This window comes from Anopheles moucheti, chromosome 2 (assembly GCF_943734755.1).
Source record: "Anopheles moucheti chromosome 2, idAnoMoucSN_F20_07, whole genome shotgun sequence".
Classification (NCBI taxonomy): Eukaryota; Metazoa; Arthropoda; class Insecta; order Diptera; family Culicidae; genus Anopheles; species Anopheles moucheti.
The window spans coordinates 73,494,540-73,518,589 of NC_069140.1; the positions used below are offsets into that span (position 1 = coordinate 73,494,540).

General features: G+C 39.7%; 1 protein-coding gene across 1 annotated transcript in view; it reads left to right on the top strand.

Moving 5' to 3' along the window:
* Window positions 1–414: 414 nt before the first annotated feature.
* The window catches only part of LOC128298283 (uncharacterized), a 44,345-nt gene continuing 20,709 nt past the window's right edge, over window positions 415–24,050 (top strand). Inside the window, exon 1 of the mRNA XM_053034028.1 lies at window positions 415–1,026. Coding sequence (XP_052889988.1) covers window positions 415–1,026 — 612 coding nt within the window. The remainder of the gene's footprint in view (window positions 1,027–24,050) is intronic.

Genomic DNA, 24,050 nt, shown 5'->3' on the forward strand with positions numbered 1-24,050 from the left:
TTAATGATATTTTGAAGTATTTCGGGTTAATTATACTTTCTCACAAATCGAAGCAATACGCTCGTTAACCTCACAACGATTTATTTCACTTCTTCTCAACTTTACCTGCACTGTTTTGTTGCCGTGAATTTTCATTTAAACAAACAAAGCCATCATAAAATGTGACAATATTGATCGTTTTTCTGCAATTTGTTCGCTTTCCCATTTGTGTTTTTATTTGTGCGTTGCGCTTGTTAAGGCGATAAAAAGTATTTAGTAAAGAAAGTGAAACACAGCACCGTGAAACCTTCGCGATATCGAACGGTGTCGTTATTGAGGAAGGAACGCAAAGCGGTAGTGAGCAGCGACTGGCTAATAAATACTTCCGAAAATAAAACACTTGCGACCAGGAACAACAACATACAAGCTGAAACAATGGTGAACAAACAATACAACGTGCATAATCCGAAGCTGCACAAATCGAAGCCGGGGTCGGGTGGTGGGGCCGGAAGTGGCAGCAGTGGACACAGCTCCCCGTCCCCGTTGCGCAGTTGCTATCCGATCATTTCCACGCGCCCGACCGGGGCCACCGACGAGGACGGGTTTTCCGTGGAAAGTGACAGCAACAATCTGTCCGATCATCAGTCGGCAGCGAGCGGAGGTGGCGCAGCCGGGTATGGTGTTGGTCACCCACGGCAGCTGCCACCGCCACCTCCTCCACCGACGCATCGACACCGAGGCACGCAAAGTACGCAGCCTCATCACCAGCAGCAGCAGCAGCAGCAACCACCACAGCAACCGCAGAACAATTTGAATGTAAGCCGCCGTTCGGCTTCGGCGGAGCTGGTGCGCGGACCGGAGAATGACGACGATGGGCTGTACGGACGCAACATTCAGTTCTACAGCGAGGGCCGGGGAGTCGGCGAAACGGATGTGGTGGGTGAAAGTGGACATACTGGACGGTTCGGTCACGGACACGGCGGCAAGGAGCTAACCATCAGCGACATTGGCCGATTTCAGTACATACTGCAGATGGATCGAGAAGTGGTGAGTGTTATTCAAATATTCCTTAGAGCAAATAGCAAGGAAGAATTACATCTTATAATTTTTAGGTTAAGAATTTGCGAAAAACTTTAAATGAAAGAATAATATTTGAGGGAATAAACAACAATTTTTTCAACGATACTGAACGATAATTAGGAATCTTCAGTAAAATATCATTTTGATCATGACATACTTATGTTCAGTTATTTATTTATAAATACATTTCAATGCATTGGCCCGACTATAATCAATTAAGCAAAAAAAATCAAATCGCATGGAAATAGTTTTTGATGATCATACATTTTCCAACCGATTACAATACTTTTTGCTCGAGCAATGTTTTATTTTTGGCCATTATCTGAAATGGTTCATTGAATAAAACTGAGCATGCCGAACAGCTAGCTAATTTAATAATAGCTACATTCTCAACAAAGCAGCATTTTCTTGAATGAATTTTTGAAATTTTCAATATTTGATCCGTATTGACAAATTGTTTAGATCAATAATCGATTGACTAAACTGGATAGCTATGGCCAAAGTTACACGAAAATTTATCGAAGATAATATTGTAATTTCAAATTTTAAGCATTCTGCATCTTTATGGAAGCTCTATAATTTGCAAAAAAAAAATAAAAAAAAATTATGAAACTTGTTTTTTTTGTTTCTGTAACAACGAAACTTAAAGGAAGCATACAAAATTAAAACCAAGTTGTATTACTTCAGAATTCCTATTGACGACGCTCACAAGAGTTCATAACATAGAAATAAAAGACTTGAATGCGAGGAAGCGAGGAACCTTTGGCACATATTTGAGTAAATAATGAAATACAAAATAATAATAAAAATTTCTGCACTGAGTTACGGAATTATCGAAATTATTCGAGGGAAGGTTTTAACACTTTATGCCAGAAAAGATTATCGTATGAAAAAGTCTTATACATTTATTTGATTTTAATGCTAACTAAATTAACCAGCTTCACATGCTCGTAATGTTTGGCATTGTTATCAAACCATAATTAACACAGGATATAAATTAAAAACATTGCTAAATTTAGTTATTTATATTACCGAATTAGGCATTAAAATCATGCCCGTCCTCGTAGTGTCAACTGATCACAGCAAAAAGACGAATTAGGAAAACATTGCTTTATTCGGATGTAGTAAACTAAGAAATCGTGACCGTTCAAGGATCGGAGTATCGATAGAAAATTAGATGGGAAAAGATTTCGATCTGCCAACAACGCATAGTGCCCCGAAACCGGCAAACCCATCGTAGCTCGTAACCAATCAACGTTCAAACAGAACAGGAGATTAGTTTTGTGACATTTACGAGAGCAAAACGGCACACAAACACCAGACAAGAAGCACGGCTTTGATTTGCCATCCACCGATGTCAGCCATTTGTTCGCTGCAATCGAAGGAAATATCAAATCAAACCGTTCGGCTTTCCCACCAACGCAACCGACACCGACCGTTCGCACGCAATATCACACCAGCGATCGGTGGGCACTTCCGTTCCAAAAATAAAACACAAAAAAAAATAAACAAGCGAAGTATTAAGACATCGAATCGCCAGCCACACGCGGTTGGGTAGTACGAGGGTCATCGCAATGATGATTTGCGCGTATGGCCTCGATCTGTCCAAAATCTCATCACCGAATAAATGGGCAAAGTTGGTTGGTCCATTTTGGGGGCATTATTTTTTAACACACGTAAAACAGCGCTCGCGCCTGAAAGAGTGTTTGTGTGTATGCATTCCTTTGTTCGACACTTGCACAGTGGCGTGTCGCACGTTGGTATACACGCATAAACGTGCAGCATAATGCGGTTCGTTTTCACACCGGCCACATTTTTCGGCAGTAGCCAGGTTAAGGTAGTCGAAAAGCCCAAAAAAATCGACAACAATTCAACATCCCAGCCCTCCTATCTGATGGGCAATCAATCAATGTGTCATGCAAAATTAGCTCTTGCTCTTGTTTTCCCCTTTGGGTGATGGGCACACAGGCAACGTAGTGCACGCGGACGCGTAATTGAACCAGTGGGACATTACTGATGTAATGCTTGTACCTCTGGGCGGACTGGCACATGGCGTTTGGGTGTGTTTCTTGAGTTTTATTTCTTTTTTCGCACGAAAATGTCACAGACGAACGCTCAAAAGTAGGTGAAGATGGTGAAGTTCATTCACGGCGTCGGCCGTCGGTTCGGACAATGCGTTTCGTTGCAGAAATGTTGCATCATCGGTTGTAGCGGCATGTTGCTGCTGTTCATTTACAATTCTGTTGTAAACAAACCCCGTGTAACGATATATCTTTCGTGTCAAAGCGTGCTTGAAAATGTGTTGCGGAGTTGTTTTTGATCGTGCTAAAATATAGCACAGAGAAAACAGACAATTAAAAAAATATTTTAGAAAATAAATAAATCAATTCACAGTACTGAAAATGATGCAAAAATTTAAAGAATATATCAAACATAGCCAAGACATAAGTCAACATAAGGCAACAGACAAGGAAGAAATGCCGATATATGGCTGATAGTACGGCAAAGAACCGTAATAAATTTGTTTTAATAAATTTCTTAATAAATGTAATTGTAAAAATGTGAAACAAAATATTAAATAAAATAAATATAATACATATAATAATAATGATATAAAATTAACCAAAACCTAGTTCTTAACTAAATATTTCTTTTCTGCATTTACAATTACTTTTTTACATTATTTGCTTTAAAAAAAGGACTTGTAACTGATACAGCATTTAAGTCACTTATACAGCACTTTAATGGTTAATTGGTTGTTTGATCTTACCTTTTTTCGTGACGATTATGCAATCAGGCTGGCATGCACCTAATACAAGATTTCAATCAAACTCGAACTAAACAACAGTGAAGCTAATGCTTCGTAATCGATTATATGTTTTTTTCTACCGACAATTCCTTGTCCGCTTCGTACGAACAGGAAGTATTTTCCACACCTCGTTATGACGCCAGCCTTCTGCGCCAGCCGGGTCAAGCCGGGCGGGTCGGTTTCGGTGCCAAATTCAACAACTTCTTCAACGCTCCTAACGGCCAGTGTCCAGTGTCCAAAGGCGCAACACAATACGCTCGACATCCATGGCCAGCTAATGCGCGCCCGTTGCTCGCACTCGAGGTCATAAATGCTTCGACAGCCGTGTTAGGCTCCCGTGCCGTATCGAGTGGGACCGCTCCGGGACGGCCGGATGACGGATCTTAGCGCCCTCAAAATCTTTAATTGGGCACGGACCTGTATGTATGTGCTTGTGTGCCCATGCACGTCTTCAAGTACGTCGCAGGGAAAGCAAAGGGCAAGGGAATGCCGGGATGCCGTGGAAAGTGGAATGGAATGGTGCCATTTATTTGGCGAGAATGGCAAACCGCAGTGAATGATTTGCATTGTGCGCGGTGAGAGTCGAATCGTGCGATTTGGATTGGTGATTTACAATAAAAGGAAATTGGGTAATAGATTATTTAGGAGAAAATGGAGATGGATTAGTGAAAAAAACATTATCCATTCCGGAATTGCTGAATATGGTGATATTTGAGGACACAAGTTTTTAATATTGGAAATGTCGTATAACGTGAACTCTAATTCATAATGTGTGGCTTTTTATCAATAATGTGATTTAAAATTTTTAAATTTAGCAACAAGATTATCGGATATAACAATAAACATTAGTTTAACGATTTGTAAAATTATTTAAATTTAAATTTATAAACCTCATCTACTTAGACATTTTTTCATCTCACGAAAAACTACACCATTTATGCTAATGTAATGGTAATAATGTCATTTAAACAGTGTGATCCTTTAAATGAACATTTAATATACTAATGAAACCTATTCAATGTATCGCTTCTACTGGCTAAACTCCCAGCAAAGGTCGCTTCATATCGCCACTGATTTACATAGCATTTACTGTGTAATCCGAGCCCTATTCGTTACATTTCCTACCCAACAGCTTCACCATTGCCAATCCCCTATGATGCGCATATTTCACAGGGCACAAGCACACCGGTCGACATTACTCAAAACTGTGCCCAATTTTGTAATGTCAGTGGAGCACACCATGCGGCATGGGCTTCTTCGGTGTTTTTCGTGTTATTTTTTCATTACGAACCGTTTACGTATCTTCCCCATCAATCTGTTTATGTTGGCAATCACTCGGCAAGTTTACGTTTACGCTGAGGGTGGCCACGAAAGAGGTAAAGCAGCGTAGAAGAAAAAAAACCCCATCACACACTCAACGTCAACCAATCTCGCGATCTTTCCTATTCTAGCGGGCAAGATTTGTATTTCCACCGCTTCCCACGCTGGAAACCGAAGAAAATCTAGATTCCCAGCCAAAAAGACAACAAAACACACGCACTCCCAGCCGAACCGAAAATCGTTGCGGATGAAACAAAAGACGAACGAAAAAAAAAAAAACAGCCACAGTGGCGTGAGGAGGAAAAAAAAGGCAACAAATCAACCTTCTCGGTGCCGATGGAAATGCATCTACCCATTTGTGCAATTGGGCTCCCACTGTTACCACGCCGCGTTAGCTGTTAATGCACATTTCTTGTGCCATACCCATGCTTTAATTCTCCCATGGCCGTCTAGAGCCGGGTGGAAAGACATACATAAAGGTCCGGGCGAGGGTTTTTGCCCCCCCGCTTTACCACTGCACTGAAATGGTTTTTAAGTGATTCTGCCGAGGTGGTGTAATGTTGCTGGCAGGTTTAACTGCAACCATAAAGCGTTTTATTAGTTCAGACGTTTTACATTCACATGGAGTAGTATTTTAAAGAAAGAACTTATTTATAATGTACAGAATTCCTGAAAACGAATACAAAGTAGGAAACTTTTATTCTAAAAAAAAAAAAAACGAGTTGAGTTGTTTAATCGATCGAAAGACTTAAATGCTAGTTAAGATAGAAACCGAATTCTTAACGTAACTAAAGGAAGGGTCCGTGATCAATTTCATTGCAGCACTTGATTCAACCGGCCGAACTGCATCATCAGGTGGTCTGGTAAGCAAATACCGATCGGATGCATCTTCCCATCGGCTTTACCGTACCGTTCGTGCCCGTTCGTTGTAATCGCGCAAAGGTCAACCACAGTCGGTCGTGACTAAGCTTAACCGCGAACAAAGCTTCAGGCAGCTTCGGTACAACCGACTGAAGCTAAGGGATGAATCCGGTTGAATTTTGTGTACGAAGCTTGCAACCCATCACGCTTGCAGAACAAAATTTAGCGCTCGTTAAATGTCATTCACGGAAAGAAGTTGTTTCACACAGGACCAATACTTCACGCTGCTGTAAATTAAACATCCTCTTTGCCTGCCACAACGGATCATTTAGTGTTGTTTGCTTCCAAAACGGCAAACAATTCTTTCAAAATCGTTTTCCATCTCCTTCGTTTTGGGGGAAGAATGTGAAGAATTTCGTCGGTTTTGGTCGACGATGTGCGCATATGGAATGTTTTGTGAATGTGCTAATTTTTTCATCATCAGCTTCATTGTATTGCAGTAAGAAGAGTAAAGAAAAACGGAAGTAAATGAAATATTATAGCTCACAGGTAGATGTGTGAAAAAAGAAAGTGAAAGTAAAGTATTGGTGAATAAACAACGGACAGCCTTTTTAATTCTTTATTTTTCTGATAAACTCATAGGTAATTAATTGTTTCAAAATGGAAGATGAAGGTTTTCATTGAGATAATTTAAAAATTAAACCACTCACTCACCCACTTTTTGTTTATAGCATCAAAGCAAAAATCAGTAGAATCGAATTTCATTCATCTTCATCTTTCATAAAAACAGACGCAAAGGCCAGATTGCTTAATAAGTAACAACCGTTTAAATCCGCATTCACAGCGTAAAGCAGCAACTAGCCGAAACATGATAGGAAGCGCACAATTTCAGCTTACCTTCGAAAGTTCAACCGCACGGCAGTGACCTTCGATACATTCCACTCGGTTCGGCCCGGTTTTGCCAGTTCATTCCACCGAGCCAACCGAACGATAGCAAAAGTTCTGCCTCTCGCCGGTCGGCCGTTTTCTTCGCGGTCGAACGAAACTGAAAGCTTGAACTTGAGCGCTTCAATATACAAAAAAAAGATGCGTTCAAGAACCAGCTCGCTAGTGGCTCTTTCCTTGGCAGCAACATTTCTTTTCTTCTTTTCTGCGAATGGTATCCGCCGCCTACCCGATTCCGTACCTTATCCGACGGTTGCGTCGGATCGAGTTATGCAAAGCAGGAAGACTCCACCCGCTGCCGGGTGCCAAAAATAAATTCTAAACCTGCCAACGCGTTCGGCAACTGGTGCGCTGGGCAGTGGGCATTGCGATAGCAGCGATGGATAGACAAAAAAAAATAACGCACATTAGCAACGTTCAGCAAACCATCAACCATCGATTCGAAGGACGGTTGGTGGAGAGAAATGTGCGAATGAAACAAAAACATCCTTCATCTGCATGTGAATTTGTCTTCGGTCGGGATGTTTTTTTTCTCCGTTTGCTGTTATTAGTGATTCCTCCATCTGCTCACACAGGCTCGGGACGAACGACGTTCAGGGCCCACCTAATGCATCATAATCGGTTCGGAATGCTGGCTAAGTGGTTCAAGAGCGCCGTGCGCTCGTCAAATTGATCTACTCGAAGGCTTTCGAAGCGTTCGAAATGCGATCATTTCGCACCGATTTCGAAACATCTTCTGCCGTATGGAAGAAGCTGAGAGGTCAACGCAAAAATAAAATCTGAAGAACCTTAGTGTTCCAGGATAAAGATGTGTCTGAAGCAGAGTTTTCAGCACAGTTCTTTCGATTTCAAGTGTCCACAGACGTTTGGATGCCGTTAAATATTGCATTGAAAATTAATTTGAATGAATGAAAAAATACCATTAATATTCATAATCTCATTTAAAATTCCAAAAGAAATAAAAGACCACTGAACAAATCTCTATACGTCCATTATGGTACCTAAATATGGAGTGCTTCCCAACCCTTTCTCTAAGTTGTCAAATCCTTTGATGAAACGATGTTGTTGATGGGCGATGAGCTGTAGCTGAAGTGATAATTTTATACAATGCTTTAACCTTAAATCTCCCTTGTATTTATCAACCGGATTGGTTACAAAAGGCGCACTTGACATTGAGCATTGAAGATCTGTTCGAGTTCGAATCCATTCCATCACCAACGATCGCTTGCAATCATCACAAACTTGAGTTGAATAGTTCGTTGAAACGATTTCCACACTTTGAGGAGCAGTCGCATGCAACAATAAAAAAATGCAACACTTTGAATGGAAGCCCAACGGCAACTTTGCATAAATGCCTTCCATCTCAACCATTTCTTCACACCGGCCCAGTTAAGTTCCTTTTCGGGCGATGGTATCTTGGAGTGCCGGATGCAAATCAATCCCCGTTCCTAAACTTGACCATCAGCACCGGGTGAATTAAGCACCATCAGAAGGTGGAGATGTTTTGCAACGTAGCGATCCAGTTCGATCGCGCCGGATCGAAGCGAACTGTCATCGGCCAACTCGTCCAATCCGATCAGCAGCGGTGAGCATTCAGCTTAATGGGTTGCTTGCTCGAAGCTCTCAGCGTTGGCATTGGCACGGGTTTCCACAAATGAACCCCCGAATGTCCTTCAACCAGGCGCATGTGTGCCATGCTCTAAACACACGCTCTGGCCAACCTACCGCTGAATGCGATGGGTTTGACCAGGTGGCTACCTCGGCTACCAGCAGCCGGACGATCGCAACCCTTCACGAAGTCAGAGTTCAAATTGATCGTTCTGTGGACGTTCAAAAGATGCACGGAATGACCCGAACGATAACTATGCGTTGACATTGAAAGTGGTGGCAGAGCAGCGTGCTTAGGCCACAAAAGTCAGACATGCTAACGATGGTGAGCTAAAAATATAAATGTATATTTATGAGCAGCTAGTTCCTCCTTTTCTTTGTGCTCATGTGTGTGTGTGTTTGTGCTTGCGTGATGCTTCCAAAAATCGAAGCTATCGCTTGTTCGAGGATCGTTTTGGAAGAAAAGTATTGCGATATGCTTGGGGATGAGGGTATTTGGAGTGTTCGGGTGTTACCAAAAGCTATTCGGCTTAGTCGTTTACTGTTGATCATGTGTGTCATCAGCGTCGTTAAGGTGACACAATTTTGGAGGCAAAACAAGTGATCGGATATCTGTGCATAAGATGTGTTATTGTACCAAAAATGGAAACATTTGTGGCGTGCATTTTGTGGACAGCTAGAAAAATTAGAACATTTTAAAACTAAATTTAAAGAATTTGAAATCGAATCGGGCGCTAGGCTAAACCCTAGCAAATCAAAATCAATTGACATTGGGCACATAACGGACAGAAACAAAATTAAAATGGCTTGGTTGGACAATAGAGACAAAATCAAAATATTGGGAATATTTTTCACTAACTCTCTCAGGCTTACAATCAAATTGAACTGGGAAGCAACGTCCCACAAATTCGCTCAATTAATTTGGCATCACAGTGCAAGAGACTTAAACCTGCACCAAAAAGTAATAGTAGCGAATACCTATTTAACATCTAAATTATGGTTTGTTGGATCAGTTCTGTCAATTAACAATAAACTTTTAGCGAATATTACATGTAAGCTAGGTTCATTTATAAGGTCTAAAAGTGCACCAAGAATAGCTCTGTATCAATTAGCTCTGACTAAAGAACAAGGAGGTTTAAACCTCATGATCCCTGAAATAAAGCTCAAAGCCTTACTAGTGAATAGACAACTAAAAAAAATTAAACACAAACTAAAGGATTGTAAAATTAGAAATAAAACTTGGAACTATTTTTGCCAAATCATTAAAAATCACAAAAATTAAATTGCCTACATTTAGCCAGCTAATGAAACCGGAGAAAAATACTATCTTAAAGGATACGACATTGCATAAATTTATAACATAATGCAACTGAATTGACATGTTTTTAAACATAGTTCGTTGAACAAAATACAAGATGTCTCAATTCCTAAATCTATATTTTTAAAATTAAAATTTGAGTAGAGAAAATTGAATTTTTGTTCTTCAGATATCTCGAGTGCTGAAGATGGGCAAATGAAAATTATGTCCTAACCCTTTGTTTTCGGGTCATTTTGGGTCATTCGGGGCTCTGGTAATGAAAGTAATGGATTTAATTCCCAGGTAAATTTCTTACAGGCTTCTATTATTATATAATAATTCTCACATAATATCCACAAACAAAGAATATGTTTATAAACTAATAACGGGATAAGGGGAAAAAATATTAAACACAATTACAAAGCATCACAAGAAGTTGTAGAAAGTTCGTGCTCGGTATTGAGATGTTGTAATAAAAAATGTGCGATCCAGCCCAGCTCGAATGGGGAGATTCAGATGGAAACGGAGACGATGACAGGAGGCTCTTGTAGGTTAAAAGAGGATAGTTAGGATGGATCTTAGACATTGTTCTGTAGAATCCACTATGCTCAGCATAAGACAACGGATAGAATATAGTGACATCCTAACGATGACAAGAGTCGTTGACAAGAGTGTCGAATCTGAGAGTTAATACGAGTAAACTTTTTTTACGATACTAACAATTGTTTTACGTTACTAACAATTGTTGATACTAACAAAAGTTCAATAGTAACACCAGCAAGAGCACAAATCTCATATCCATATTTAGTTGTAATTCTAATCCAGCGGTAGTTCCGTACCTCTAGGCAGAAGGTGGTCACAAACATACGCTGACAAACGACATACAAGACCCAGTACTATGCGCTATTACAATCATGTTACAGTCAAAGATACTTTGCCCACAAAACTATAAAAAGCTCCCGGATATGTTCATCAAATGTCAGAATTTACGAGTCGTTAAAGCCATGAGTTAATACCAACACCAACAACAATAACAAAGATATCTTTTAGAACGTCAGGAAATCCGAACTATCGCAAAATATCTCATCTGCAATCAAAACCAAACGCTCAAGGACTCACTTCACCCGGTCGGCGATTGTGATTCATGCATAGGAAATACCCATCCGCGCAAGTGCGATGGCAATCATCGCTCGGATGCGGATAAATATCTGTCCTCGGCGAACTTGTCACTCAGAATCCTTTCGAAGGTGCGCGCACATTCGCTACTCAATAGCCAGCGCAATGCGGCGCACGTGGGTAAACTTCGATGAAGGATAATGTTTTGCCGATGGAGCACAGTTTCCATCCGAGGGCGAAAGGCGCCCGGGTACTATTTATTACATCATAAAGTAGAGCTGATTTTATAACCGATCGCCCCGAGCGGATTGCTCGTGAAGATGATGCAGATGATCTTTAGCGCAACGGTTCTGGGGAGTTTTGCTTAATTCAATCGATGAACGTACCTTGTTCATCTCGACGAGGGTGTGTTTGCCATTCTCTTTTCCGTGCGAAACTGGCCCCGTTTCTTAATCGTTCTGAGTTTGGCCTACCGTTTGCTACAGTCGTGTTGGCTGAGTTTTGATGGGTTGCTTTTTTGTTTGTTTCGCTGCTCAAATCGGAAATGTTCGATCGATACTCTATTAATATATTTTTTACAACGACATGAATATCGAAGCGCTAATTCACACGGGGTACGATCGAGTGAACATATTTATGGTGCTTTATGGTGCAGACCGCAGGGAGGATGCTCGATACGTTAAAGGAATGTTATTCTGACTCGTTAAGGCATTGAGTTATGGGCATGGTTATTATGGCAGAGAAGTGTTATAAATTGTGAGGATCTTTTTAATGACTTGCCCATGCGTTTGGAATAACTATGACTAATTAAAAACTAAGAACAAATGTGATGCAGTGCCTTTTTCCTCACCGGTTGTTACATTCGCTAAAATTAACTCAAAATATTGATTCCTCATTTCACCTTGTGCGTTTGCCTCCTCAGTGCCATTGATTTATGATCATTTAAGTTGATGCTACGCTCAATTTCGTATGATTTACTGCAAGTGAGCTACTGTGCTGTTAGTTTCTAATAACCGTGCTGCTGCCACCGACGATGCAAGGACACCGACGATGAATGCTAGTTGTCGAGTTCATCCTCTTTGTCCCTTTTTATTTCAAAGGTCCACCAAAGGCAACCTTACGGAATGACATTGACCAGCTTTTAAGACGAATGTATCCTTCAGTACCCGGCAAAATAGCAGAAAATGATTCATTTGTGCAAAAAAACCCTCCGAAAGCTTTCAATTCATTTAATACCTAAGCAACAGAACACAATTACGCTACAGTCATAATGTTTCTGCCACGTATCGCTTATTTCCGAAACACACATATAGGTTGAAGGTAGAGCGTAACCGAGCCAAACCGACGCGATCGTAAAACATAGCAACACAAAGCCAAATGATCCTTTAAACCGCAAACAGATACCAAATAGTTTAACCAGCTCCAGCGTGGTAGATAAATCGAGCCACGCTCAACACACCAGGGTCGATGCAGTTTCAATCTCCTTCTCTATTAGTGCAGCGGCAGTGTGCAGTGTCGTTAAAACTGAAACGAACAGAAACCCCGAAGCAGCTGCATCTGTCACCCGCCGCAGCAGCGACGCATCTCAAAATTCCATCCCACCGGACGGAAGATACTGAACGGGCGAACCAAACCACCAGCACACACACGAACTGGTTTTCCTTGGATCAATGCCAACCATTCGGAGGGGGAGGGCGAGATGCCGCTACGATGGTAATTTCATTAGCATAACTCATTCGAACTCTGCTGCGGGTGAACCACGCAAGACCGGGAAGGCACCGTCGGTCTGATTAGGCAGTGCCCCAGCTCACCCAACCGCGCAAACCCTCGCCTAAAGACCGGTGTGTTTGGACGGTTCTGCATTTGAATAACTGGAACAAAATAGATGATCCGATCCGAGCGCTCGCTCGTTCCCGTACGGGCGGATCGCCTTCGAAAAAGGGGGACCTCGGGTTGCTCGGGAGGTCATCCGAACTAGCAACCGGTATTTTCCGTGCGGTTGGTTGTGTTGTTTTATACCGCGCGATATCCGGCCCCAAAAACCCATAATCACTGATATGGGGGAGTTTGGTGCTAGCGGGAGATAAGATGTGACATGCGGTTCGTCGGTTACGGAAGCATTGAAGTCGTTCGTTTTTCATGTCGTGCGCTTTCGTTTCCTTCGCGTTCGTGCAACGATTTCTGATGAATGCCTTGCGGTGCAACGACGTTTGGAGACTTGTGTTTATGAGACATTAGTAGTACTGCATTCGATATTTGTAAAGATAATGAGGCACGATGTTAGTGGACCTCAAATTAAATGTCGGGCCGTAAATATTTATGCGATGAGTCTAATTCAGAACATTTACGGTTGGAACGTTACAAAGGTCGATGGATAAGGTTCGAAAAACCTGTCAGAAAGTTGGTAGAAAAACAACATATAAAACTAGTCACAGAAAGCGTATGTGCTTCGTTAAGACATAAAGCCATAGAAGTTATTTTATCCTGCACTTTAGATAATGCAAAACTTTGTAATAATAATTTACCATTAACAACAACAAGAATCACATTTCTTCCCAAAACAGTCCCAAAGTAACATCTAGTACCATTCGGCACAAAGACTGACAATGACTCACAATTCCACCCCACCTTATGTTGCATTCGGAAACGCAGCAAGACAAATGACACACCATCGTACCGCGACGCATTTGCTCCAGCCCGTATCGCAAACCGCGTATATCGACTTTATTACGTGACTAATCACACCATAATTCCACACCACAATGGCTTATTTAGAGGCAGAGGGACACGGTAATGTGCCGTACGAATTGCAAACGACAGTGGAAGCAGCAAAAAATCGTTTTGCTTAGAAAACAGACCTCCTCCCCGAAGGCGCCCTTTTTTGCATCCATATATTTCTCGACGCTGCCCGGGCGACGGCAAAGAGAGCGCGGAAGTTATTTAAGCTCAGCATAAACACCAAATACGCGGGCTCCGTTGGCTATTGGCCTGGCTGGCTATTGTTCTGCTTGGTTTTAGGTGCGGGTGGAAAACCAAATACTTGCTAATAATTCGCGAACGCATGTTTTTCGCAACATTAGGCCGCTAGTAACCTTCCTTCTTGTGTCTTGTATAGGTGGGTGCAGGCAGCCTGATGTCGGTATATGTTGGTCGGTTTTGAATTAGTCTGACTTTAATTGCTGTCTTGTGAGGGGGCTGTGAGCTGTACGATGCGATGCTATACGAGAAGGCTCGCACGTTAGGAGTGTTTCTTCGACGTGAAACAATAGCCGGCCCCCCTTGATGTGCACCACTAGAGTGAAGTTGCTTACCGGCGTGACAACCAAAATCCAGACACGTCTGAAACGGCTTTTTTTCCCGAGAAAATTACCTTTCATGTCACTTGCTTAAGAAGAGGAAATGTGTGCATATGTGTCGTTGAATGAAGAGCTATTAATTGCATGTGATGTTAAATCAATGTGCAATTTAAAGGGAATTTAAGAGATCCGCTGGATTAAATCAACGATGATTATATAACAATTAACAAATATTCACAACGCACTGTTAAATGGTTCTCTTTAAAAAATATTATAAATAAAAAAAATATAATAAAAAAATATATAATATAAGTAAAATAAATAGTATTTTAAAATTTTAAATATTATTGTATTATAACTAAAGGCGCAATTGATCAGGTAGGCGTTGCAAACAAATGCATGTATCACGAACATCTCCGCGTAAATCAAATTTCCTATCATTTTAAAACATCGTTTACACGTCGTATTAAGTGATCGAATACTTATTCCAACTTTACGAAAACTTTAAGAAAATTGTTGCTTTTTTGTTTTTAAATTTTTGATGATGAGTTGAATTTTCAATTTAAGTTAAATTTTTATTTAAAGTATTTTTTATATTTAAAAAATGTAACGTGTCTTTGCAATTATTTGAACGTTGAAAGTTAAAAGTTTATTTATTATTTATAGTTTATTTTCAAAATTTCACGAAATGCCAAATTTATAAAATCCGCCTATCTCAGAATCCGTGTCGGTCGGAAACCGTGTGATTCGGGTTATTACTGTTTTTTATTTACACTAGCTAATCGGCCCGGTTACAGGGCTATGCAACAGAATTTTGTTGTGTACGCAAACTCAAAGATGTTTTAAAAAGAGGTTTTCTTCCCAATTGGAGGATGTTGTTAATTTTATTTTATTTGGTTTAATAAATTATCAAATTTCTCACCTCGGGCCCCTTTGGCTCTCATAAAAACCTATTTCGTAAAGCATATTCCAAGTCACATTGAGCTTTTGTTGTTGTTATTGGTTTTAACAGACCTTGAGCCTTGATGACTTCGTTCTTCTCTTAGTCTGATATAGCCATTCCTCTGATCTGGACATCTAGCGTCGTGTATTAGATATTTGATCTTTGTGGTTGATAAGTCCCGAACCTTGGTCATTTATCACGAATGAAATGTATCGTAAAAATATACGTCACGTCGTGTTTGCGTTCAGCTCCCATCTGGATCATATGTAACATATCATTTTAACATGAGTATTCTAAATTACAATGAAGCACTTCTTAATATTTTTGCGTCAGATCCCCAGTTGCTTGCTATGCATTTATGCTTTTCGTAGGCATCGCACATAATTTCGTCGAAAGTCGACGTCTTTCACAATCAGATAAAAGCAACTGATTGGATATATCTAAGGTTAAGTAGCCATCCACATTCAGGTACCACAGATTTCCCATGTTTTTTTTCTAACTTTTTCCTCACAGACAGTATATTTGAGTCATGTCTTTCCAGTAACAGACACACACATGTTTAAATTTCATAAGGTGCCGGTTAAATTTCATTTCATAAGATGTAGCAGCGCCAGTCTTCTTTAGACAGGACCGGTACAAAATTACAACCCAACCAATCCCTCGTTCCCAGGAACAACTATCCAGGTTGCGGGTAAATAAAGTTAAAAAAGCCCAGAATTTGCTGGCCAATATCTCTTGATGTTGTGCTTGTGTCATGGGTTATTGAAATACAGAGGATTTGAAAAAAATATTGACTCTACTAAAAATCTTTTCGGTTACCTGGTTTGATAAAAATTTCTCTATTTAAACTGAGAAGTAAACAACATAGCACAACAACAGCAATTACTCCTGAAACAATCTCGCATTTCTGTTAGTGAAAAATAAAACATGAAAAATTGCAGCGTATCAAGCAGTAAACAACTTTAAAATATTTATAAGCTACTGTAAAGCATGGTATTGTTTTAGAAAATAATGCTGCTATTTTCGTGGATTCAACGACCATTTCTGGTCTTCCTTGATTTGTATTAATCAGGATAGTGAGTCGCTCACTTGGCACATGGAAGCGTTGGAGCGGCCCGGTGGTTTGATGGTAGCGACCCTAGCGATCTTCACACGATCGGACCTGACCAAAATCCCATCCGGATCAATCACCCGTACTCAGGACTGACTATCCAGCTTCGGCAAAATAAAGATACAGAAAGCCAGAAATGGCAGGTTCAGACCTCTTAGAAGAAGTGAGTGCTGCGTACGGGGGTACGGCTCGAAAAGGTCGTTTAAGAAACCGTTCACCGTTCTGTATCACCGACCAAAATTAAAATCTTTTGGAAAATCTTGTAAAGGATCCGACTGAAAATGCAAGAAAACGCGCGAATACCCAAGGACAACACATAAAAACATTCACAAATTGCGCGTCTGTGGACGTCGATCCGTGTAAAAAACTTCCATTTGGTAAAATCATAGTATGCATGGAAAAATAAATTGTTGGCGAGGGAATCATAGAAGGCGTTGAAAGATAGCAGTTTAAAGAAGAGCTGGGAAATCAAAACGCTCCACTTAAAAAATGATCCAAGGGTGTTGGAAATAATGTTACCATGGAAACGTTATGCGTCGCCTCCAACTAAAATTTGTATAGCGATAGTTCCCGCTCGATATAATTGTTGGCTCTTTATTATTTTATTATTTTATTTAAATGTTCTTTTTTAAACCTCATTTTCTACGATAAAAACAACTATAGCATTAAGTGATTAGGTGTACTCAGATAAATCAGCAATACAGTAATGGCAATATTTTAGGTAGTAAGAGAGAGAATATTTAAAAAAAAAAAAATGTATTGAAAAAGATGTATTGTTTTTGATAGTAACGATAGCTGCTCGTTAGCCTTATGCTGGTCTTTTCCATTTTGATTGTCGCAAATGGTTCATTGCACACAAATCTTTATGAACCACTAATTGTAGCTTGCATTGAATAAATACTACAAATTATTGACATTTTACTTAAGAAGAAATAGGATTATTTTAAATCAAACACTTTTAAAATTTGCGTTTTTGGTAAGGATGTTCGATTATTGTTTTAAAACTATGCTTTAAATGTTTAAATGATCAATTTAAAACTAAGTAAATTAACAAATAAACATCAATTGAATGATTACGCAGTTATTACACTGATATTGAAATTCTGTATGGCAAGTTGTTTCACGACTAAATCTCAAACAGTAAGAACAAATCAGGAAGCCAAATCCACTTGAGTTTGCATTCAGCTATTGCCGCAATAGTCAGTCTGTTTCTCATGTTGCGAACGTTTCAATCACATGCCATCATCGCATGTGAAAGGCGAAATACGCACCAGAACGTTTCCTTTCAAATCGAAAACTTCACATGTCAAACCAACTGAAGCCCGAACGCTCGAGCTGTCCAGGAATCGGTGGGTTAAATAATCGTGACCAGTCAATTACTATCAACAGCACATGGGAAGGAACACCGTGGAACACCGTGAACAAAGCCCTAGCACCATTTTTATTTTGGCGACATTCTAATCCCGCGTAATGATGGTCCGCATAGAATGGTTTTGTGTGTCTGGTGATGCTGGTGTGTTTTCGGCACACTTTGCAAATTCATACCCACCGGTTTACGCTTAAACTAATGACCGGCCAACGATGCGCAACCGTATCGGGCCACATACCCGCACCATCGCACAAGCTGGGTGCCATTTTCCACGCCGTTTTGCGCAAACGCTCGCGATCATCATCGCGATGCGGGCCGGCTTCGGGTACCTGATCGACAGGCAAAACCGCACGCTGGCAGGTGATCCAGTGGTCATTCCGAACGGTCCAAGCACACGACCGTGGAATTACGAATCGGAGCGGCCATTGCGCTACCAAACCTATATGGATGATGTCGTTGTTCGTTGCGCCATACGGACACGCTTCTTTCCGATGCGCAGGGTGCATTTGCTGTACGGTTGAAGCGAGGGGTTTTTTTGAAATTGAAATGCACATCAGTGTCGTCGGTTTCGGTGGTGGCCGAATGGCCGAAGATGATGAATTTAATCAGGTCGGACCACGGTACCAGTGAGTTGAAAGGTCTGCCGGTGTTGTGCGAATTGCTCAGCGTTTTACGAATTCGTCATGGCGATCCGAAATTCTATGAGTGCAAAGAGCATTGGCAGTCACAAAACACTGCTTTGCTTGACGTGCACCTACCGGGACGAGTACGAGCGGTTGATTATATTTATTAAGCAAAGATTCATACTGTAGTATATAATAAATTATATCCTCATTTTGAATCGTTTGATTATATCCATCTTTTGTCTTTCAAACACGAGCAAAACATGACAAATAGATGTTTTCTGGGTCACATTATTATTTTGATGATAGTAAACATTACACTGAACATAATATTAATATTAAACTGCTTTGTTTATCTTCAGCTCCTGTTTTATATCATTTTTCAATGAAATAAATATAATTTGGCAGAACATTTGTTTTTCTAAATTGATCAGTACAAGTAAACAAAAAGTATAATTTTAAATTCGCAATAAATCTGCCAGGAATGAAGCAGTTTATAATAAAGAACAATGTGTAACATGTTATGTTTCATTGTTTTTTTCAAAAATATACTAAATGGACAATCTCAACCAATATTGTAACATCAAAGAAGATGGAAACAAAATGTTTTTATAAAGAAGTATTATGATTTAAAAAAAAATAAACATTACAATTATTTGAGTTATTTAGTTTCAGGTTTTAACTGTTTTTCATGTACAACTTCATATTTCATGATTATGATTTCTTAACATGAGTTTACCTATTATTTGTTTCTAAGGTTCTCTATTTATATTCTTTTAAGTATCCGATGTAGAAGTTTAATTGTAACTTAATGCAATACTTTGTCGCAGAAAGTTGTTTCCAATTTATTTTATAAACGTAAATGATTTTTAATCACCGTTACAGGTTTTAAACTAAATTATCTATAGCGGTGATATGTTTACTTAATGTCATAAGTAAACACTTTCTCTCTCCGGTGTGCGATACTGATAGTTCGCTTACAAGCAGTGAGCCACAAGAGAACCAATTTAACTACTTACGCTTTCAACATAACCAAACGCAATGAAAATTACACTTGAACCTGCGCTTTAACCGCAGCTAACGAGACGCGCTGATTTTCATCTTTATTTGAGAAAGTCTTACCGAACGTTTGGCTACTAAACACGCGAAACGATACCGTGGAATGGAAGAGGGAAAAAGTAAGGGGAAAAAAAAGGTTACAAACTCAAACTCCAATTGACGCCACATGCGGCTGAAGCCGGTACGACCCTGTCATGATCGGGCACCAGAGCAGCCGTCGGCGGTTATGTAAAAGTTCACGCGTGCAATTTTCATCTGGCGCAACGGATGGAGGGCATCATAACCCGGAACAGGGCAGACACTAGCTTCAGACACAGTTTTCCAACACACATGTGCACTGCGCGAAACAGCTGGCGGTGCGTCGCGGATGAATCAGGCAGCGTGCCGGTAAAGGTGGAAAAATCGAGTGCAAATGTAAGCCGTTTAACGGTGCGTTAGGGCCGTCTCCCCCGTTTGGACGGGCCCACGGTTAGATGATGAAAAACATTTTCTACCCGATTGCAAATCAATTCGATTGTGGAGCAAAATTTCGACACCGTGCGCTGCCCACCAACACAACCTACATCCTACCCTTGGTTTTGCGTTCGCTTTGGCTTGCATTTAAATCTTTCGTTTGTTCTGTTTTTTTGGTTGTGCCGTGAGGAAATGATTTTCACCAACCATTTACCTTGGCCAGTGCATAAGGCGAAAGTGGTCGTGCAAAAAGCGTCCGTTCTGGTTGTAAAATGGAGGAATAAAACGGGCCATTGCTGCGTACAAATAGCAAAAAAAACATGCAAAGTCAAATACAGCCACACATTTACGCTGACTATTCAATGCTAAGCTAATGAAACGGAACATGGCACAATATGGATGTACTGTGTTTTATGGGTTGCTTTGGTACGGTTTCATTCGCACGCAATTCGTGTCCTTGAATGTGCAAAAGGGTGCGATTGTGTGCGAAAAGCGATGCGTTGTGATTGATTCGTCGATCGGTGCAAATTTGTGGGCAAGTTCATCAGCAATCAGGTTGATGAACTTTTTTTTAACATAATGCCCGAAACTATTAGTATCAGCTCGAATCAGTCTGATTTTAGGATAACAAAATGGAAAATATTAAAATAATTATGCATTAAACTATGGATAAGCATAAAATTAGATTTAAACATTATCAACTGAACCTGGACCAACTAAATCCTGAAGTCTGAGCAAAAACGATTTGCATTAATGATCGTTGTCTTATCGATGGAGCTCACTTCTTCCATTTAATTTAATTTGAATTTGAGCTTCAGGTTCATTATTATTGTGCAATGTATAAGAAATGAGTTCGATCAACTTCTTCGATGATAATTCATTTGAAAATAAATAAATAATACTCTATAAATATTAGTTTATATAAAATGAGTAAAATATCATAGAATTGATGCTTCGTAGAAAATATACTAAATTGTAGTTCATGAAAATAAACCATTTTTAGTAAAGAGAAAAACAATTGCTTCGACACAGCCGTACAGTGCTATAAATGGAATTCAATACCAATTAGAAATCATTCAACTAATTATTCAAATATTTATTCATTATTTTTTACCAATTTTTAGGGAGTTAGATCATATCATGTTATAGCCGAAAAATAGAATACATTAAAAACTCCCGAACTTTGCAAATTTAGATCTAATTTTAGAGTAACATGTAGGGGTCAAAATGTTCTGATTCACCATCTGTAATTAACAAAATCGTACGTGAAAAAATTTGGCGGAGATGTAGTGGTTATGAAGTTTTAAGCTTTAACATGCTCTATTGATATTAGCATGTAGTTTGTTTAGCCTTTGTAATATGGCTTCCATTTTTTATAGTGTTTAATAGTATTGTTATCGTTCTATCTATGATTCACACTAATTCTATCACTAAGATAAAACAAAATTGATTTTGCCTAAAGCTATTTCTTGTTTCCCCAATTTAAGAATGAAAAAATATTAATTTTCTATCAAGTATCAATATTGTATCAAATTCAAAGCCTATAATGACGATTTTCTTCAAAATCACACATTATTATTAACGACAAACATTACTTTACAATGCTTAATATTTTTATAGTAAGTTATCGAATTCAAAATATAAACTGTAAATAATAAATTTTGGAATTAATACACGCATAATCAAACCTTGGCTTGTGCCGATATTATTGTACCGTAACTAGGCAATAAATGCAATCAATTTTGCATACACATAATTGCTTCAACCATGCGATTTTAGCTCTGTCAACATTCCGCTACCGTTACGTGCACATACGGTACAACCAGCTTCATTGAGAGCTCTATTTGAGTGTGCTATCGGCCATTGATATCAAATAATTTCTACCCTCGGATGCATAACAGAGACACGCGGTAGTATCATTAGCCTCTTCGTCGGCATTCGGCTTTTAAAACAAACAACATACCAGTTTTCCCTCAAATACATTTAAAATATTCTGCCATTCTCATGCAGCCCACGTCCTGCCCCCGTTTCGGAGTGCATTACACCGCGTTCGGAATGTGTACCAAAAGCAAAAGCAAAAAAAAGGTGGAAGAAGACTCTCACACTATGCCGGTACTCGTCAAGTCGTGGCCCTTCCTGACTGACATACTTAGTAACCAGCGGTGCTTGAACAATCCGATAACGATCGAGACGCATCGAAAGCGAAACGCCGATTACATCAGCCATCAACCACTACCAGCTACCAGCAAACACCGACCTGGGGAAATAGAAACAGTAAAACTACCCCCAAAACAGCATGCACTTTTGACAGCCAGCTCGAGGGATGCACCTTATCAGCGTCCCGGCCCGTCCCGATCCGGTGCATCACTATTACGTGTAGCCGTTTGCTTTGTTGCTTGAAGTTTCGAAAAGAAAGCAATGGGAAGTCGTCGCAGGTCAGCGGAAATTTGCATAAAAAACCGATCGAAACAGAAACCCTAAACGATTGGACTCTGTCGGTGAATTAGGTTATTGAATGGGAAGTTTATTGCTGCTCGTTCGAAGCCGCTCACGGTGTCGGGTCGTATGTTTTCGGGGTTATGATTACCCTTAACATGTCACTTTCTGTTTACAAACAAACAGTATGTTTGTTTATGATGCATGCAAATGGAGAGGAATTTTGGTGTACGCTTTTGTGAAGACATTCACAAGTGACAGGATAGTTTGTTTACTATGTTTACTTACTACGTTATATAGAGTATCTAGCATAAAAGTATCTTTCTTGAATATACAGGACTATCTTGTATTTTTCTTTTGAAATGTCTAAATGAGTAAATGTTTATAGAGAAAGAGGCATCACGCCCAGGGAACTATCCGATTCTCTGATGCGCTTCAGAACCTATGCCAAATGGAACATTTACATCAGCGATAGGTTTTCTGGAAAATATCTTGTACTAAGGGTACGAGCCATAGAGTCTCGCCGAATACCATTGAGAAAATTCTCACTGAGATAAATCGCACCATGTCTATTTGAATGGTTATGTTTTACAATTTTCGGGGATGTAATCAATCAATAATCAATCTATGGAAAGTTCTTCTAACAAACACTCTGCAAGCTTTGCGAATATTAAGGCATCACTATACACTGCACAATGCATTGAATATGATCTATGCAAATCAGAAAATATCAAAGATTCCAGATCTACCTCATCACAATCTAGTTTAAATTACGTATAACTCCAAAAATAATTTTAATTGTACTACTTTGACTCGCGAACCCTGTATGCCTAATTCGGCCAAGTGTTTGCAAACTTAATTCCATTTAGAAAGCTGATCTTTCTAAACATACATTCAGACCATACAACCATACATTCTAAACATACAACAGACATTCTCTGCCAGCTCGTTAAGTAAACTAGAACGATAATATTGAGCAGAGTCTTTAAAGGGTTGTTTTACAGAAGGTGTGGGATGACCTTACAGTCCCTTCTTAAATTAAACTGAGGTAGTAGCCAGATTGCTAATTTGTAGCAATTTTTTCATGGAGCGTTACATTTCATGGAGCTGATACAGTTAAGAATTGATCCAAACTCTTCGTATGAGGCCAAGAAATTAAATATTTTTATAATATTTGGAACAGACATTCATAATACGGTATACGACGTTAAAAAGTAGCGAAATTTTACATTTATTTATTTATTCCATGATGACGGCTTTCGCCATATTATTAGAAATAATTCTCAATTCTCGCCAAGCAATAATTTACTCAATTTAAAATTATACTTTAATTTCTAAAATTAAATGAACAATAGCAATTTGTGTGCAATTTCAGATAAAGTTACTTTTTATTACTAATTGATTAGGGGCTCGATTTAAAAAGCCAAAACAAACGTATGATCGTGCACAACATACATCATCAACTACACGCTGATGAGGCCACGACATTCTCATCTGAAAAACAATCCCTTTCGATCATCCTAACTCACGATGGCGCCTGTGCGTAATTATTTAGCGCATCTTCACTTTTACTTTCACATGGGTTTTTTATCTCTCTACAGCCAGCTAGTTGGGTGACGGGCATTGGGTGACGGGCAGGTGACATTGCCGATGGACTCGCAGCCACCAAACACGGTGGTATACCATTTGTCAAGCTGTGCTATGATCGATTCCTGGCCATGTTACGCACGATTTTCCTTTCATCT